The sequence below is a fragment of the Convolutriloba macropyga genome, chromosome 12 (assembly GCF_964194025.1).
Source record: "Convolutriloba macropyga chromosome 12, txConMacr16.3, whole genome shotgun sequence".
NCBI classification, from domain to species: domain Eukaryota; kingdom Metazoa; phylum Xenacoelomorpha; order Acoela; family Convolutidae; genus Convolutriloba; species Convolutriloba macropyga.
In genome coordinates this window covers 49,690,630-49,710,170 of record NC_134479.1, presented here as the reverse complement: position 1 = coordinate 49,710,170, position 19,541 = coordinate 49,690,630, and the positions used below count along the sequence as shown (strand labels likewise).

General features: G+C 35.5%; 1 protein-coding gene across 1 annotated transcript in view; it reads right to left on the bottom strand.

The window, feature by feature from the left end:
- The window catches only part of LOC142350531 (uncharacterized), a 59,472-nt gene extending 54,001 nt beyond the window's left edge, over positions 1 to 5,471 (bottom strand). Inside the window, exons 1-5 of the mRNA XM_075402382.1 lie at positions 5,349 to 5,471; positions 4,143 to 4,244; positions 3,441 to 3,542; positions 446 to 547; positions 142 to 243 (exon numbers count right to left, since the gene is read on the bottom strand). Of these exons, the coding sequence (XP_075258497.1) occupies positions 142 to 243; positions 446 to 547; positions 3,441 to 3,542; positions 4,143 to 4,244; positions 5,349 to 5,376 (436 nt within the window). The 5' untranslated portion in view covers positions 5,377 to 5,471. The remainder of the gene's footprint in view (positions 1 to 141; positions 244 to 445; positions 548 to 3,440; positions 3,543 to 4,142; positions 4,245 to 5,348) is intronic.
- Between the last annotated feature and the right edge of the window lie 14,070 nt (positions 5,472 to 19,541).

Here is a 19,541-nt window from a genome sequence, read left to right as displayed (position 1 = left end):
ATAATTGATTAACTAAAAAAGTTTTAACTGATGTTGTTTTCAGAGAATCTCTAGAATCAATGAGCTGTTGTATTAATATTCAATTTGATTTTTGGACAACTTTTACAATAAAATAATGCAAATATCAATAATTATACTAACTCATAAGTAGCTGAAAATCTTGCGCGGTTTTTTCGGGAAAATCTGAGAGATTCGGTTCTGCTTGAACTCCCGTTTCAACATAGGTTCCCGAGAGTGAGGCTTCTAAAAATATTCACAATATCTTTTTTGTCGAAAATAGTGATTTTGCTGTTTATAATAAGTGGAAAGCAGTAAGACATGCTTGAATTTCATATCAAAAAAGGCTGTAACAAAAGATGATTCGACGAATGATATATAACGAATCAGTGTAAATTTTTGACCAAATTTTACAAGAAATAATACAAATATCAATAATTATTCTAACTTGTGGGTAGCTGAAAATCTGACGCAGTTTTTTCAGTAAATTCTGAGAGATTTGGTTCTGCTTGAACTCCCGTATCAACATAGGTTCCCGACAGTGAAGCTTCTGGAAAACATTCACGGTCTCCTTTTTGTCGAAGATAGTGTTTTTTCAGTTTTGTAGTAAGGCATGCTTGAGTTACATATCAACGAAGGTGGTTCAACGAACGGTTTTTAAGCAGTTAGTTAGAATTTCAGTGAGTTATGCTTTTAAAAGTTGCGGGATACCAGGGAAATGAAACAGTTAAGTATTGACTGTACCAATCAGTTACATAACTAAATCTAGACCGAAAATACGTTTCATCATTCCTTTCCAGTTCGAAGTGGCCTCTAATCAGACGTTTGTGGGCGCGAAATTGTCTCTAATGAGAACAGTTAATTTTTACATGATCCAAAAGATTCAAGCTTGTTATAATGTATTCTTTCCGGAAAAATCTCTTGCTTCATCCCTAAGAGTTCAGTTTTTATAAACCAACTATCTATTTCTGTGGAAGAGACATGATGATACCACTTAAAAAGGTAGAAATTTTTGTTTTTTTTTCTTATCGCAGAAGCTGGTATTTTATTGTTTACTCAAATTTGAGGACAGGTTTTTCAGTTCTAACTTAAGTCGGGGACTTCACTCAAAATCTTTCTAGAAGCATTTTTTCATGTCCTAAACTGGCCGAGTACGGAGTACGGTCTTTTTATAACTTCAGATCTGGACTAGGGGGCTTTTAAACCACAACACTGCCTGCTCAAAACCGTTTTTCAGAGATGGTTTCAAAACACGCTCAATTTGGTAGCTCCCTTTGAGAAAAATTTTGTGCCGTCAAAACTCTCTGATCAGACTTTTATGCGCTCAAAGAAAATTACAGACCAAGCATTTTGAGCTTACGATGCGCAAGTTTGCGCTCGAAGATGGTCTCTGATCAGAGTCTACATCGGTCTGAAACCTTCAAACTCGGACTCATTGTTCCAATGTACAGTTAAAAAGGGTTTTTAAAGTGAGAGGGCTATGATATAATCGTGCAATTTTTCAGAATTGTATCTGCCTTTTTACGGTATAATATTGGTTACCGAGAAATTTATAACTGAAAGTTTGCGAACTGAAATTTTCTTTAAAAAAAGTTCATTTTCCGTAATTTTCCCCAATTTCTAGGTTTATGATTGTAATGTAATTAGTGGAGTATAAAAGAACATATTAAAAAATTATCCAAAATATAATTTTTACAAAAAATTTATTTTGGCATATTTTTTTCAAAAAAATCAATACCCCTTTTAAAACGAAAACAAATTGAGAAAAAAATTTTGGGACGTTGTTCTTCCATCGATTTTTATTAATTTCAAAAAATTCCTTTTACTTTTAATAGGAGGCTACCATCATTCATCGCTCAAAGATTTAGAAGTTCAAAATATTATACCAAAGTTTTTTAAACGGTAAGTGAGAAAAATCTTCATCTCCAAAGCTTTAAAATGATCATAACAGAGTTACAGTTTGGCAATAAAGTAGAATCTAATATTTCAAGAAAACACCAACCATTAAAGAAACTTCGAGAAAAAACTAACTATTATTGCGCTCTTGATTACTTTTGATTGTTTGTGCAATATTAAGTTGTTCATTGAAAATTTCACTCAACAAATCCCTTCAAAGGGACCATTTCATATTATATTTTAATAATACAACGTTTACTAACATCCAAGTTTTCTTTTCGCGCATTATGGAGAAAATAGTCGAAAATAAAAAACAGAAATGACACCTTACTGAAAAACCAGAGAGAATCAAAATATTTCAATATGTTGTCATTGTAATGAGCTTGATTTAATAGTATTAGTATTATTTAACAACCAAGTTTGAGTAACCGGCTCGTAGTTTGAGTAAAAATTTTAAAAAAAGTAGGCAATATGTGCTTCTTTAAATAAAAATAAAATACTTTTCCGGAAATAAGTCATAGTAGAAATCCGTCAAACTCAATTGCTCAACGTAATCAAAAATCTTGTAATTCGTTGGTCTCTTCTATTTTGAAACTGAGTCGAAAATGAAATTACTCAAATGACTGAAGTGGCGAGAAATCAATTTAAAGTGTATCAAAATTGCCAAGGAGCACGTTTTCAAGAACTAATGGTGAAAATTGAACTAATACAGGAATTTAGTTATATGTCTCTGTTTTCTAAAATCCGAGTTGCCTCTCCAACTGCACAATCTGTTCTGTACAAAATTTTTTAGACATTAATAATGTTTTGATTCGTGATTGCTACAAGGATGATTAATCTTAAATCTTTTTGAGATTTTCAAACTTTAGTTTTGATTTCCAATTACATTTTCAATGAATCTCGCGCTCATTTTGTTTTTGTTGTTGTAAATCTTCCAGTTGGTTTTTTATTTGATTGAGTAATTTGCAGCTTTCAGTTTTTATTTTTCAAGTAAATCAAAAATGATTGTGTTTTTTTTACCTCTTCTCAGTGTTTCTCATAATGCTTGCTTATTTAGTAAGAAAATTAAGAAAAGCTGGCATGATTACTTTGCCGATTTGCAATTTTTAATGGAAAAACGGTTTCTTACAATATATAACAGATCGCTTTTTTTGAAGATGGAAATTTCTAGCAAAAAAAATCAAATTAAAACAGAAAATGCGTCATAAAATTGTTGGGTAGGAAGATGATCAGTCTCACGGTAGTGCATCACAATTCTCGTTGCATTACTTGCTGCTGGCGGTACCAAAATTTGAGAGTAAGTTTTCGCACTTTTGTAACTACATTTCAATTTTCCTATCTTAATACATTGTACGCGTATTCTTTGTAACTATTTCGAGGTACGTGCTATCTGGAAGCAACATTTATTGTAACTAGTTTTCATTTTGGTACTAGTAGACGCTAGTAATGTATACATTGCTGCCAAAATTGTCCTCTTAAAACACCGAGGAACTAGAAAAGTAGAATATGGTGACAGTCAAGAAAGTAAAGATTATAATGAACCAAACCCGTTTGTTGCTCTTCATCCTGATGACAATTAAGTGACTCATCAGGAAGTTTTCCCCCTGTGTCGCATTCTTTTTCTCTCTTACAGGTTGAGTGCCGGGCATCTGAAAAATATTAAATAATTATAAAATTCATCCAATATAATTTTTTTTAGAAAAATTAATAATTTGCAGTATTTTTCTCTTTTTTTATCCCACGATCCAAACTTTAAAACTGAAGTACAGTAAAAGTTTTTTTAATTAGGCAAAAAAGTAGAAGAGACTATCATGGTCAGCTAAATTGCTGCCCTTGAGAAAAAGTAACATATAGTTTTAGCCACTTTAATTAAAACAAAATTGTCAGTGAAAAAACCTATATAGGAAACGTCTTAATTAGATTTTGAATGCAAACGTTTTAAAAAGTGAATGTTAGTTCACACTGCATTGAGATGAAACCACTGATTTGTTTCCAAATTTTGTCAATTAATAACTTATATATTTTTTCACAGTGGAAATTCTACCTGCAGTGTTTTCAGTCACTCATTCAATTTTTATATATTCAATGTGCAGAAATAGTATTTCGCCGTGTTGCAGCTAAAATTTCATTCAAAATTGTACGCCAAAATTTGATGGGTAAGATAATGAGCCAACACAAATGTAATTTCCGGTCACTGTAAAAAATATATGAAAATAGTGGATACCATTATTTGGTCATAGTTACCTAACCTGTTTGTTGCGTGACCACTTCAGGACAAATTTGTGTTTGATTTGCAAGATTTTCTTTTGCATCAAATCTTTTTTCCTTGTGAGTACTTGCCTGCAGGCCTTCTGAAAAACATTAAATACTTGCAACAATTATCGAACTGAAAAGTTTTTCTAACAGGCATCCAAAGTTTGTTGTTTAATGAAATTATAGCTCAGGGAATTGTCTGCAAAAATGTTGATTTAACAATAGAAAAATTAACAAACAGTTGTAGCCACTAAAATTAGCACATAATATCCTTTTAATCAAAGTCTAAATACGCAACGTTTTCATTAGAATTTGAGCTAATTAAATGTCAAACTTGATCTATACACCAAACCTTTTCATGGTTCCGTAGTTTTCATCTTGTAGCATCTTATCAAATCCACAGTAAAAATTTGCTGCAAATAATTATCATAAAAGACTAGATGAGATTCCTTTTGAACTTTAGAAGATATAAACTCAGTTCTTCCGACGGATTTTCGCGTAAAATTTTCTAGGGAAGCTCATTTTAAAAAAAAACTGAAAAAAATAGTGCAAGACCTAACGAAGTGTCTTACAAAGTTTTAGTCAGTCATTGCTTTATATAAAAAGTACCTCTAAATAATTGTTGTCCAAAAGTTAGAATTAATGGCGATGAGTACAACCCGTGTTGAGAATTTGTTCGGATTCAAACATAAGAAATCGTGGGTTTTTGTCGGTTTTACTTCGCAAAAACTGATGAAAGCCCTTACGTTTTTTTTCTTCGTTTTGATTGGTATTTAAACGTAAGAATCGTCGGTTTTTGCCGTTCTAAAAATGTTACAAAATGGACAGTCCTTGGGCGGACTCGAACCTACTACCCCTAAACTACTATCCACCTTCTGCTACACTGCACCAGCTCTCACGTAGGTGACCCATACTTCTTTTGTATTTGAATCAAATTGACACTTTCAATACTGACAAAAAACGACAATGATCGACACTTCTTGCATCAAATACTAACGACAAAAACAACAACGATTCTTGCGTGAATTTAGTCGCATTTTCTTAACACGAGAAGATCTCCAGACTTTTTTGGAGATGAGCGCTTTAGAGTGGAACTAACCAGAAAAATAAAGAGGAAATCGAAGAGAATGAGTGCCAAAAATCTTTGAAATTGAAGCGGAAACAGTGAAATTTCAGAATCGAATAAATATTTATCCGCTTACCATTTAACATTCCGTTCCTTTTTTCCATTTCATCATTTGCTCACTCGTTCTCTAACTTAATATCTGCTCATAACACGTATTCAATTTGCATTCCCGTCATATCACTCCACTCTTAGCAAGAACTGAGACTTTAAATCTGACAAATTATATATCATTTTTTATCGGAAGCAAAAGCAAAGGTCACTCTGGAGAAAACAATCCAGAATGTCAATTCCCTTAAACGGCCGTAAATTTCATTTTCCAAATGTCGTAGTCAAAGTTGGTCGGAAACGTATGAGTGGATTAACAGCATCCCCATTTTTCCTTTTCTCCAAAAACTTTAACTCGTACTTGTACAAATAGTTGATTTAAAAAGTTAGGCGACGAGAAATTGTTTATTATAACATGGGAAGTGTCTGTATATTCTGTCGTGCGAGTTATTTGTTTACAACGCAAAGGATGGTCCAATTTCTTCTAGATTTAACTTCATGTATATGCAACAATTCAAAACAAAAAGTTGTTAGAACAATCGGGTATTTCCCATTATAGCCCCCCCCCCCCAGCTTAGTGGTCAGATAACCTATACCCCCCAATCATGGTAATTATACCATAATGGGGGGGGGGCTAAACTTTCATGGGGGCTATACAGAGAATAGAGCAGACACTAATGAGCAGCCTTAAGAGTAATAGAGCTAGAGCTACATAATTCTGCGCGCGAAGTAGACTTACCTAAATCTATGGGACTAATTGACTCCAAAAACTGAATTAATCTTCAGTTATAACGGTGGAAAGTATATAGAACACAGGAATCAATAGCATACACATAGCATATATATCTATCAGACTGACTTAAATAAAGTAAGCATGCAGAATTTAAAAGAGATTAGAGTCAGTAGGTGGTCCTAAATCTTTCAGTTGTGAGGCCATTAAGTGTGCCATTGATGGGGCATTCTGGTTAGTAAAGTCTTGTCCTATTCTGTTTCTCTGCTATCATTCACTGTCATCTAGTGGGCATTTGATCCCCGCTGGGTGGAGAGGTGTAGTCTGTAAGTCTTTGTTGGTTGTAAAAAGATATTTCAGTTCATCTGTTTTTCAATATGAGTTGTGCCGATCGCATCTACCAGCTAACAATCTGGTTAGAATTATGTTTAGTTACTGTGAGCTACTTATTCCTTAGTAATATTTTAATTGTACTTTCTATTCCTACTGCGTAAGTTCCAACCAGAGAAAAAAGGAAAAAAAACATTTCTTCCTAATTCGTAAATTAAGAATTATGGATTACGATTCAGAGAAAAGAACAGTAAAGTAAGAGGTTGACATTAATATGAAAAATAGATGGAGAAGAATAAAAAGATTTTTGAGTTTGTCGTGGAAAGCTGTTACAGCAAGTTTCCATGGGGTGAGACCACTTTCTGGCTTGACAATAGGGCCCCTCATCGATGTTCAAAATGTAAGTCTGTAACGCGATTTTGCGGATCGTGGAAAAACTCCAGTATTACTGCATCGCAAGCAAAGCAAGCTGCTAGACTTCGAGCTCAATGTTGCAATGCTGCTGCATTGAAAAAAGAGGATTGAGAATCTCTTTCTCATCTGCAGAAAAGATACGGCCCGTCAATTTGTCAGCAATCTAGCCACGATAGAGCAATTTGGAAGTATGAACCTAAATAGACTTTGTTGTTCCAATATAAAAACAACGCAATTATTCAATGGGAATGAGTAAATGGCAAAGAGTACTGAGGAAAAAATAGTCTCTAGTGGAATCATAGGGTGCCTTGGCAAAACTGTAGCTCAATAATGTAGGAATAGTTGAAATAAAATAGAAATGAGGCCTTTGTGTTCACGTACTGAATACGTGAAATCATTCGAAGATGGGGAATTATTCATTTAAAGTCGTGTTTGATGAACTAATAAATGAACATCATGTGCTGCATCTTACTCTTGTTCACACGAATCTCTTGGTAATCTACACACAAATTAGTTGGATGAAGAAAAAATAAGTTGGAGATGGTAGGGATCTTATATCTGGTAGATACGACAAGGAGCTGTGTCTCGCGTGAAAACCAATTTAGGTTAAACTTCCGTTGGGTGGTCAAATACATCTGGTGGAATGGGAATAGAATGGAAAACATACATGCTCAGGGACAAAATCAAGATCACGTCCTTCTTCTATGTAGTATTTTTAGAGTTGTTCAATTGTCAAAACTGGGTTTCAGTGTATGCTATGGTGGGCTGGCCACTTAATTAGTACTCTCGAAAACATGCACGCCATGATTCCTGTTGATCTTTGGACAATTAGTAATCTAGTGGTATATGACGTTCGGTCATGCCGCTTGTCATACGGTATGGATAATTTTCATATACCAATTACCGTATTTTAGTTCTAATTATCCATTTGAAGGACGAGTGCTTTTGTTGCCCAGTTTAAATTTAGTTCATCACGTGTTCTTTGTAACTTCCTGTCTGTTCATCCTTTAGACAGGAAACTGTCTGTTCAGCTTATAAACAAATCGATATGTTCTTCCTGTCTTATGATTATGTTGTGAACAAACTTTCATTTCCTTTTTGGTTCTAATTTGTAATCAAAATTATTCATTCTCCGATTTGCAGTTCTGTACACCAGTTTCAGTTTAACTTTAGTAATTCGCTTCTCAATTGCACTCGCTCAAATAGAATCGCGCCATTCGCACCGCGATTAAACAATTCAATAATTGTAATTTCTAACTGCATAGAACTAAGGTCCATTCGCGGCGCAATTGCCGTGACCGAATTGTGAGATAAGCATTCGCGACTCAATAAACGCAACCAGAAATAATTGAGTATAACATGGCGCAGTCAGCAGCTGAATCAAAGAAGACACTTCTTCACGTCGATGAATTTTGGGAAAAACCTACTGCCACTCCACCATTGACGTGGGATGTATGGACTCAACAGTGGAAGCTCGCGTTGCTAGCAAAAGAAGGAACTCAGCTCGAAAATCTCTTGAATGATCCACCAACAGCGTAAACATACCCACCCGAGCCAACCTATGAGGAACCAGTGGAGAACCACAGGCAAGCAACTGAAAGGGATAGAAAGATCCGTAACCAACAACTCAAGGTAAACTGGCAAAATCGTTGCAAAAAGATTGATGAAATTGGTATCTTGTGTGGAGATAAACCAGGGGGGATCTGTGAGCAAAAATCAATATCGTTGCTATACTTGAGCATTGGCACGGAGGGAAGACATAGTTTTAAAAGCAAAAACCCTCGTTTCCTAATAGAAAAACAGCCATTTAGGGAATTATGGCAAGCAATGGAGGATTCCTTTACAAAAGTGAGAAATATCACGTACGACTGTTTTGTCTTCTACTGTTGCAAACAACAGAAAAGCGGATCTGTTGAAAGTTTCTACGGTCGCCTAATAGAACAAACCGAAAATTGTAGTTTAGGAAGTGGAGAAACTACACTTATTCGAGATGCTTTCATACTAAACATGATAGATCATGAAACCCAAATGAGTTATTGAAAGAAAACAGTTGAACTTTCCAAGGCACTTGAAATAGCAATTCAAATGGAGATGGGCGCACAAAATCAGCAAAATATCAATCAGAATTTGATGCCAGCTACAAATTCAGTAAATGTCGTCAACAATTACCTACCACGCAATCGCAATGCGAATGCTCAACAAACTAGAAAGAAATTTACACGATATCCAACTGTACCCCAAAACTACCAATATAGTAGTATCTGTACCAATTGCGGCCAAAGGTGGAGTCATAATCATTGACAGATTTGCCCCGCAAATGGTAAAAAGTGTAATAATTGCGGAATAATTGGCCATTTTGCGAGAAAATATCGAAAACCGAAACGATCACAGGGACAAGCATCTAGACCTCCACAAACAATTGTCAACCAAACTGACAGGACTCCTGAAAAAAGTGGCGAAGAAGAGTCTGTTAACTATATAACTAGTTACAAACAATTTTATGACCAAGTCTACAATTCCAATTACGATAGCGACACTGACAACTACGTAGCGGCAATCTCTTGTGAATCAGCAAATCAACTTGAACCCCTGAATTCTGAAGTACAATTCGGAGAGGTAAAAACAACCGCCATGATTGACTCCGGGAGTGCAATTAGTCTTATCACAAAAACATTAGCAAATCAAATCCTTCGAATTACACAATCTGCAAAGTGGATCACTAAGAGGGAAAAGAAGGACATAAAAACATTCTTCAATGATCCAATCCAAGTCCTCGATTATCTTGAGACAACGGTTGCATACAAAATTTGCATAGACAGAGAAGCCAATCTGACAGTGGTGGAAGACGGTCACAAAATCTTCATTGGCAGAGACCTCTTCACAAGCCTTGGCCTTGCAGTTGTAACACAACAACAACAACCAGATAATGGTAAATGTGTCAATAACATTAATATTTCTACATGTAAAATTAAAGAGAAAATCGCGGCGCATTTTCCCCATTTAGTTTCAAGAATTGGTCTTTCCAAGTCACATGTAGCGATATCAAAATTTCATCAAAACTTTACAGCAAAGCATCAAAAAATTCGGCGTGTTCCAATAAATCTCCTACCTCGAGTCACGGCGGAATTAGAACGCCTACAGAATGATGGTCATATCAAAAAACTATCTAGTTGCTCAGACGAACATTTCATATCTCCGATCGTGATCACAATAAAGAAAGACTAATCAATAAAACTCGCATTAGATTCCTCTAATCGATAAAACTAATCTATAAAACTCGCATAAGTACTAAATAAAGCCATACACAAAAATAAATATAAAATGCCTAACATTGTCAAGCTAATAGACACGATATCACATCATCTTACTAACACTCAAAATGGTCATTAAGCATATTTCACCACATTAGACTTAAAATATGCATACAGTCAACTAAAATTACACCATGATACTGCGAAATACTGTAAATTCAACATTATCTGTGGAGATTCCACTGGCACCTATAGATTCAAAACCGGATTCTACGGCCTTACTGACATGCCGGCAGAATTTCAAAAAGCGATGGATTATACATTCATAGGTCTACAACATACCTATTGCTTTTTAGATGACATAATAATTGTTAGTACTGGAAATGAAACAGATTATTTGGCATACGTTACAAAATGCTTAAAAAAGCTGGACGAAGACAATTTAAGAATAAATCTTCAAAGATGTCACTTTGCAAAAACAGAAATTGATTGGTTAGGATATAAGTTTACCCAAACTGGTATGTCACCATTAGAAAGTAAAACAGCAGCAATTTTAACAATACCACCACCAACATCACTAAAACGCCTACGATCCTTTCTCGGGTCAGTATATTAAATTTGCAATTTCAGACCACATCTAGCACAACTATGTCATCCACTTAGACCACTTCTTGAAAACTCCACAAAGTTTATTTGGACAGAAGACCATACTAAACATTTTCAGTTAATTAAATAAAAAATTGCTAACAGCACAGAAAATAGTCATTACAATCCAAAATTAGACGTTAAATGTGACGCTACGCGTTTGGGACTGGGAGCAGCACTTGAACAGAATACACCCGAAGGTTGGAAACTAATAGCATTTGCGTCACAATTCCTAAACTCAACAGAAGAACGTTACAGTGTTAACGAATTAGAACTATTGCAAATAGTTTGGTCGATTGACTATATTAAATACTACCTATATGGAAAAAACTTTACTGTTATAACAGACCATTGAGCTTTATTGTCCATATTAAAAGAACACAGATCGAACAAATCCCACAATAGCCGCCTTTCTAGATGGATAGACAGACTACTTCCATACAACTTCACAATTGAACACATACCGGGAGCAAAAATGGGCTTAGTGGAATATATGTCTAGAAATCCATTCGCAAGAGCTAAAAAAGTCTCTACATATGATGAACACTTTGTAGTAGCAACAACATCTAAACTTCGTAATTCAATAAAACATCTCATTAAAAATAAACGGAACAAAAAACAAAAATTTAATAGCATATAAATGTTAAATTTACCTTCATCTTACTCAAAACAGTCAATTGCACCGCAAATGCATACCTCATTAAATATTGATTCACAAATTAGTATTTAACCAGTTGCCCCACAATCACTAAACTCTAGAAAGAAACTACCATTCGTGCCGCAATTAACACTTTCAGATTCAATAGTTAGTCCTCAATTAAATATACCATTTTAAATATACCAAATTAGAAGATCACAATTTGCACCAAACAAACACACAACAAATAATTCACATTCCATTAATAAATTTACTGCAAAAGCGGTGCAAATGTCAGACAATAAAGAATGTGAACACTCTGAACAAAAAAAAACCAATAAAGCCCATTAATGGTATTAAGTCAAATAATCCACCCAAATAACGTAAATTAAGCTCGAAAACACAAATTCCTAAGTATAAATACAACCTGCAAAAGAATCTTTCGCTTTTTGCTCAAAATAGATTCACATTTCACTCCACTTTGAATAATCCTATCAAATCACTCAACGCAAACAACTCTGTCAATCAACTCAACAAGATGCCAAAAACAAAAGCAAAAAGATCAAAATCTACTCCAACAAAGGCACGAGTGACCTTTTCTGACACAACCCCACTAACACCCACCACAAACACTTCTCTTAATATCGAAACCCCATCAGGCAGTTTGATCGACGCGGCCGAGGATATATGCTTCACAGAAACACTAAATAAGATATTTAGCAAAAAAATACTGGCCATTTTCGCCGGAAGGGATGCAATTCTCAAAGAAGTGCGAGATTGTGTTATACGAGATGACCCTGAAAGACTGCGAGAGATAAGCCCCTACATCTTCTCATATTGGCGGGATCTCAGTGTGAAGCACGGATGCGTCTGCCTAGACGAACGAATAGCGATACCAAAGGCAATAAAGGATGCGGTGTTGGAGGATATACACTCAACTCATCCTGGGAGTTTCGCAATGCTTTCACTAGCGCAGAGTATTTGGTAGCCATATATCCACCGGGATATATTGGCAAAAGCCAGCGAGTGCAAAGCCTGCACGGAAATCGGTAAGAACTTATAATCAGTGATTCCGCACTGCAAATGGGCACCTTAACCAAAATGCGTTGAACTAAATGACGAAATACAAATAGACTTTGGTGGGCCAATACCTAATGAAAAGGGTATAGAACAGTATTTCATTACAAGTGTAGATAGATATTCAAAATATCCCACAGCAGAAATAATAAATAACGCTTCTGGTACAAATGTAATTAAATTCTTAAATAACTACATATATAACCACGAGATTCCAAGAACCATTAGATTAGATCAAGCTCGATGTTTTACAGGAATAAAGTTTAAAACATTCTGTACAGAAATTAAGATTACACCTATATATGCACCAGCAAATGATCACAGAGCAATAGGTCTAGTAGAACGCCTTATTCAAACAATTAAACGTCAATTATCATGCATGAAACCACAACTGAATAAAAAATTTAACTTAGAGAAATCCCAACATGCAATTATACAACGATTGAGAATTTCAAAACAGAAAACAATAGACACCACAACATTTGAGGCACACTTCGGTAGGAAATGTAATACACCAATTTCTAATATCAGCAATAAACCTAATAACAAAAATTTAAAAATTTAAACTACAATAAAACAATTAAACACTATTTAGATGAAGACACAATACCAGGTCACTCGTATCTAACGGAAGAACAGTGGGCAGATACGGCCTTATGTTCGGATACAGAGATAGAAAAAGTCATCTGCGCCGCAAGTTCCCGCGCACATAAAGAGGAGGACAAAATGAAAGACGGAGAACAGCGACTAATCTTATCAGAAGTGGTGAGCAGGGCAATTCCGTGTTCCGAAAGAAGCATTCAAGTCAAACTAGCGAGGAAAATTCATGACAGTCAGCGTCAAAAGAAAAATCTGGACGGGTTATACGAAGTGCTCGCTCCCGGTAGCAATGTATGAAAAGTCAGCCCAACCACGAGCGTTATTAAGGAGCCCAACAGAGAAAAAGTAAGGGTGCGAAACTCTGATATCGCCAAATTTGGTACAAAAGCGGAACGCCATTCGGATCTCGGCCAGTACATAGAGCGTAGACCGAAAAAAATCTACGAAAAAACGTTCGAACAGAAAATAGTAAAACATAGAAGGGACCTAGTTAGAAAGAATCTCGGGGACAAAAAGATAAAGAGAAACAAGAAACAAGCAGACGATATCAGTGTTTTCTCATCGGGCAGATCCTGCATCTGCACGGCCAGTAAGGTTGCGCGCTCACTGAAAATGAGAATCTCAAAACGCAATCCAAAACATGATGACGCATTCGCGAATAGACCTGATCTAACTCAGATTTTACACTTCAGTCCACCTGTGCACATTGCACCCCCACCACATAATCCGAACGTAGATCACTCAGATTCTGAATAAAACTCGATAAACTTCATGAACTTTATATTTTATCTAGTATTTAAAAATTTATTACTTATATAACCGGTGAATATTTATTAATTTTCTGATTTTATGTACTAATTTGTCTCCCAAAAAGGGGGAAATGTCATACGGTATGGATAATCATCTTATATCTTTAACCGTTTTTTAGTTCTAATTATCCTTTTGAAGGACAAGGGCTTTTGTTGCCCAGTTTAAATTTAGTTCATCTCGTGTTCTTTGTAACTTCCTGTCTGTTCATCCTTTAGACTGGAAACTGCCTGTTCAGCTCATGAACAAAACGATATGTTCTTCCTGTTTTATGATTATGCTGTGAACAAACTTTCATTTCCTTTTTGGTTCTAATTTGTAATCTAAATTAATCATTCTCCGATTTGCAGTTCAGTAAACCAGTTTCAATTTAACTTTAGTAATTCGCGTCTCAATTGCACTCGCTCAAATAGAATCGCGCAATTCGCACCGCGATTATCCAATTCAATAATTGTAAATTCTAACTGCATAAAATTAAGTGCCATTCGCGGCGCAATTGCCTTGACCGAATTGTGAGATAAGCATTCGCGACTCAATTAACTCAATCAGAAGTAATTGAGTATAACACCGCTCAATGGTGTGTCGTTTTTGTATGAATGAAGGCACTAGGCCGAACTGTTCTTGAGGAGGAAGAAGATTGTGATCTTTTGGCTGGACAGAATAAAAGTTGATAGAATGAGCGTGGTTGCTGGTGGAAACGGCGTGAGGGAGCTGACGTCTTTGTTGTCCTGACTAGTGGTCGTCCTTTTTTATCAGTTGAAGGGTATTCCCGACGCAATGCACGTTGTCTACGGATTGATTTGTCCGTGTACGGGTAATTGTCTGTGGACGATGCGAGTTGTTTCAAATATTCAAATGACGATTGCTTTGATTGTCCATTTCCGAAAACTACAAGATTTTCGTGTTGAATTCCTGGAAAAAATTCGAATGGTGTATCTGAGAGGGGGCAAAATAATGCATTGTATGTGAGAGAGGTGTTGCGGTTGATAATAGAATCTCTGATAAATAAAATTGTTTCTCTTTTTAATTGTTGGCCTCAGTTCTCTATCAGATGTCAATGCTGTTCTATCGATTGTTAAATTTTGTGTGCTATTGACGGGAAGGGTTGATGTTCATGGTTTAAATAGTGAGCTTCTAATTGTAAAGCTGTGCTTATTAGAAGGCTTAGTTCATCTGTGTTACAATTTTTATCGAATGGTTTAATGTTTCCTAATAGTCGTTCGATGTCGCATTGCAAAGAAAGTTTTTCTCCACCAGAGATTGTGGCCTCCGATGAGAATAATTTCTTCTTCGCTTGTTTAATTTATAGTGATTGTTTTATTTATTTTCGTTTTCATTTGTTTACTCGCAATTCCATGATGGATCCGACATTTCTAAATTGGAAATTTTTGATATGTTGAGGATTCAGTATTTGGGCAATTATTTAGGAAAAATGTTTAGCAGTGGATGAAAATCCAGAATTTGTATTCTCCGACTGAGAAGACTCCACTCTCTTTTGAATAGCGCATGCTTACTATATTCCCGTCAATCTCTTAGGTATTTACAAAATGTATATAATTATGACTCTGTTGTTGAGTATACTTACCAACGTTGTAATTGTTATATTTGAATTTTGTCTTCAGTGTTTTCCAGAGTCGGTTGGTCCGATAGCTATAGGTAAGTCTACTTCGCTCGCAGAAATAACAACCCTAGCTCTATTTCTCTTGAGGCTGTAAAAGGAGCCCAACTAGGGTCTGCGTTAACTGGTGCGACCTGTGAGACCCTAGATTCATCTAAATGCTTATACTCTATACTCTATTTCTTATATGAAATTCGACTTGGTCACATGAATAAAAATCCTAAAAAAATGATTCAGATCTGAATCATTTTTTTAGGATTTTTATTCATGTGACCAAGTCGAATTTCATATAAGAAATAGAGTATAGAGTATAAGCATTTAGATGAATCTAGGGTCTCACAGGTCGCACCAGTTAACGCAGACCCTAGTTGGGCTCCTTTTACAGCCTCAAGAGAAATAGAGCTAGGGTTGTTATTTCTGCGAGCGAAGTAGACTTACCTATAGCTATCGGACCAACCGACTCTGGAAAACACTGAAGACAAAATTCAAATATAACAATTACAACGTTGGTAAGTATACTCAACAACAGAGTCATAATTATATACACTTTGTAAATACCTAAGAGATTGACGGGAATATAGTAAGCATGCGCTATTCAAAAGAGAGTGGAGTCTTCTCAGTCGGAGAATACAAATTCTAGATTTTCATCCACTGCTAAACATTTTTCTTAAATAATTGCCCAAATACTGAATCCTCAACATATCAAACATTTCCAATTTAGAAATGTCGGATCCATCATGGAATTGCAGTAAACAATTGTCACAAAACGTAGAGCAAAAAGAGAGAAAAAAAATAGCAAAAAAAGAGAACGTCACTTTGAGTCATCGGAACGCTTTTATCACATTTTCTTCCATCCCCAAGAGGTTGTTGAAATGATCCATAATGGTTATAGCAGTTTCTTCCCTTCAGTGATACCGGGGCCGACTTTTTGGACCAATTTGAATTACAGTTTGTAGGACTACTGAAATCAAATGAGATATCAAACCAACCCTAGTCGAGCTAGAATCTTACAAGGGAAAACGCCTATCTTGTAAGATTCTTGCAAGAGAAATCGCCTATCTTGTAAGAGTCTTGCATTTAACGCCTATCTTGTAAGATCTTGTAAGATTATACAATTTGGTACAAGACTCTTGCAAGATTCTTACAAGATCTTACAAGATATGCGTGTAAGCTCGACTAGGGAAGCCATTTAGTATTTCCCGATGTCCATGCTGAGCTCGCTCAGGTGGATGATTCCACTTTGCGTACAAAAAGAATGAAGTGTTTGGTCTCTTTTTAATCCACACTCGCCGTCATCTGATCATACAATGGCACAAATTCCGTTGCAGCGGAGGAAGAGCTTGACAAATAGTTCCGATTAATGAAACGCTGTAATGATTACGGCATAGCTAGGGCATATAACTGTCGTAAACTCAGATCGTAACCTGTGCAAATTTGAAAGCTAACTAGAGGAAACACTTGCCTAATCTTTTGATATTTGAACCATTTATGTTTGCTTAATATAATTTATGAACTAATTAAAATTTTGTAAAGAAAAATTTATCAACTTTTAAGAAAAGTTAAATGTAAGCAGTATGGTCAAACAGAGCAACCCCTAAAATAGAAAAAGGTCGATCTCTAAGTCTTACGGTACAAAATTTATTATCTGAAAATATAAACACTGTTCCAAACATAACCGACTAACGTCGGGCGAATTGCTCTCAAACGACCGATGAGCGGTCGTTTGAGAGTCTCCAAAAAGTTTGAGCTGTGAAACAGAGCTGAAAGGCTCTAAGAGCACTTAATGCCCGCTAGGCGCTACCTGTTTATCCCGTTTTTGAGGACGAAAAGTCAAAAGCATCAGACGAAAAACCGGTCAAGCGAAAAATCGCATAAAAAAAAAGACCAACAGTACTAATATAATTGCTACAAACTTCGTTTGAGAGCAATTAAAAACGGCAAAATGCACAATCGAAATGGCTATCAAAAGCAGCTATCCTAGCAAAAATATCTTTTGACAATAATTTTCAACTGGCCGGGGAGATCGAATCGTTTCCATGGACCTTCAGAAAAGTTTGAGCAGTTTCAGTTATGATAGAATTATAATGGCCCACCGCATCGTTTTAAAAATCGTTTTAAATTTTATTTTCTATTGAACTCTGGAGGTACCATTATACACGTTATAATTTTTTTTGCGCATCGGCGAGCAGAACGTTCAGCAGAACGTTCATTGGACATTTTTGCCTACATAATGATTTGTCTGCGAAATTTATGGATTGGAGAACAAGGATATCTGTGAATAAGTCAAACCTGAGGTTAAACAGGGCAATGTATATTGTCAGTACTTAATGCATACCTATTTGATTTTCAGTTTTCAACTGCGATATTTTGGAGTTTCCGGAAGACTTCTCCTTGCCTCAAGTCCATTGTTATTTGCTATTGAATGAGCCACATCTGAAAACTAAATAGCATTGAAGTTATCATAATTGTTTTTCATTTGTGCTTTGTACTCAACATGCTAATTTTCAACTGTTATTTTTTGGAGTTGAAAAATAAAAATAGTATATCTCCCGAAAATAGGAGATATTTCAGGTATTGGCTACAAAACTTTTCAAAAAATACAAAACTGTTTTATGATGTTGCAGATCCGTACAAAATTACTATTTGAAGCCATACAGTGTTTCGATGCCTAATGATGTCAATCTGCTTAAAAGATATAAAAAAATACCATTTCTCAAAATCACAATTTATTACATTTTTACTTCTATTTAACATTTTCATTAGATTATATTTCGTGCTTAGAAAATCATTTAAAAAGCACAGAAGAATGAATTATTAGTGGTATGTCAGACTTTCACAACAATAAAAACTGGTCATAGAAAAAAAAATTTTCGTTGTCTGGACTATTGAGTTTTTTGTGGGCTGAAGTTTTTTAAGTCTTGTGCTACAGCAAAACATATACGTTTTTGACGTTAAAAAAATAAATGATTTTCTCACAATTTTACTCTCATACCTGTTTATCCCGTTTTTGAGGACGAAAAGTCAAAAGCATCAGACGAAAAATCGGTCAAGCGAAAAATCGCATAAAAAAAGACCAACAGTACTAATATAATTGCTACAAACTTCGTTTGAGAGCAATTAAAAACGGCAAAATGCACAATCGAAATGGCTATCAAAAGCAGTCTTTCCTAGCAAAAATATCTTTTGACAATAATTTTCAACTGGCCGGGGAGATCGAATCGTTTCCATGGACCTTCAGATAAGTTTGAGCAGTTTCAGTTATGACAGAATTATAAGGGCCCACCGCATCGTTTTAAAAATCGTTTTAAATTTTATTTTCTATTGAACTCTGGAGGGTACCATTATACACGTTATAATTTTTTTGCGCATCGGCGAGCACAACGCTCAGCTCGTATGCAAGAAAAATGAACATTGGTTGCTCTCCTCTTCAAGCTTAAAGTTTTCTAATCAACTCAGAGCATCTAAAATGAATATTTGATATTCGATTCAAATATTTATTTTGCGTGGGAAAGTGATGCTGTCAAAACAGACGTTGCCACTTCATAGAATTCTATTCAAAAATTTTGATGCACCCAAAAATTGATCAGACTAGGCGCCCAAAAGTTCAAATATATTCTTTGTACATAAAAAGTTTGATGATTTATGCCTATCAATAACTACAGAGGAGTCTAAGAAAACATCAGACGTATGAAAACACAATCTGATTGAGAATTTTGGGTAATGACATATGAATCGCTATCCCCAGTCAATTATCTTTTGTAGAATTGTTTTTTCCATAAACGTTAATCCATGATCGACATTAATTTTCAGTTGCATTCCGTAAAACAACAAGTATGTTTCTTAAAAGGTTATTGCTTGGTCCGCTTTGACGTTGGCCAGCCCGAAAACCTATCCACAGCTACTTCGACCCTTTTTTTATAGCTGCACAACTGTTTACTCAACCCCGGAAACCAATTAGCACTAATTGGTTTTGTTCTATGCACTGCTCTGTTGGTCCCAATTTTTTGCACCATTGTTTTTCAAGTTCTAATCATTTTAAAGTTTGGCTTGCAGCTTGCTGTCTTGCTTTGAGCGTCTCTTCGGACACACAGATTCCGAATATCTTTGGTCGATGG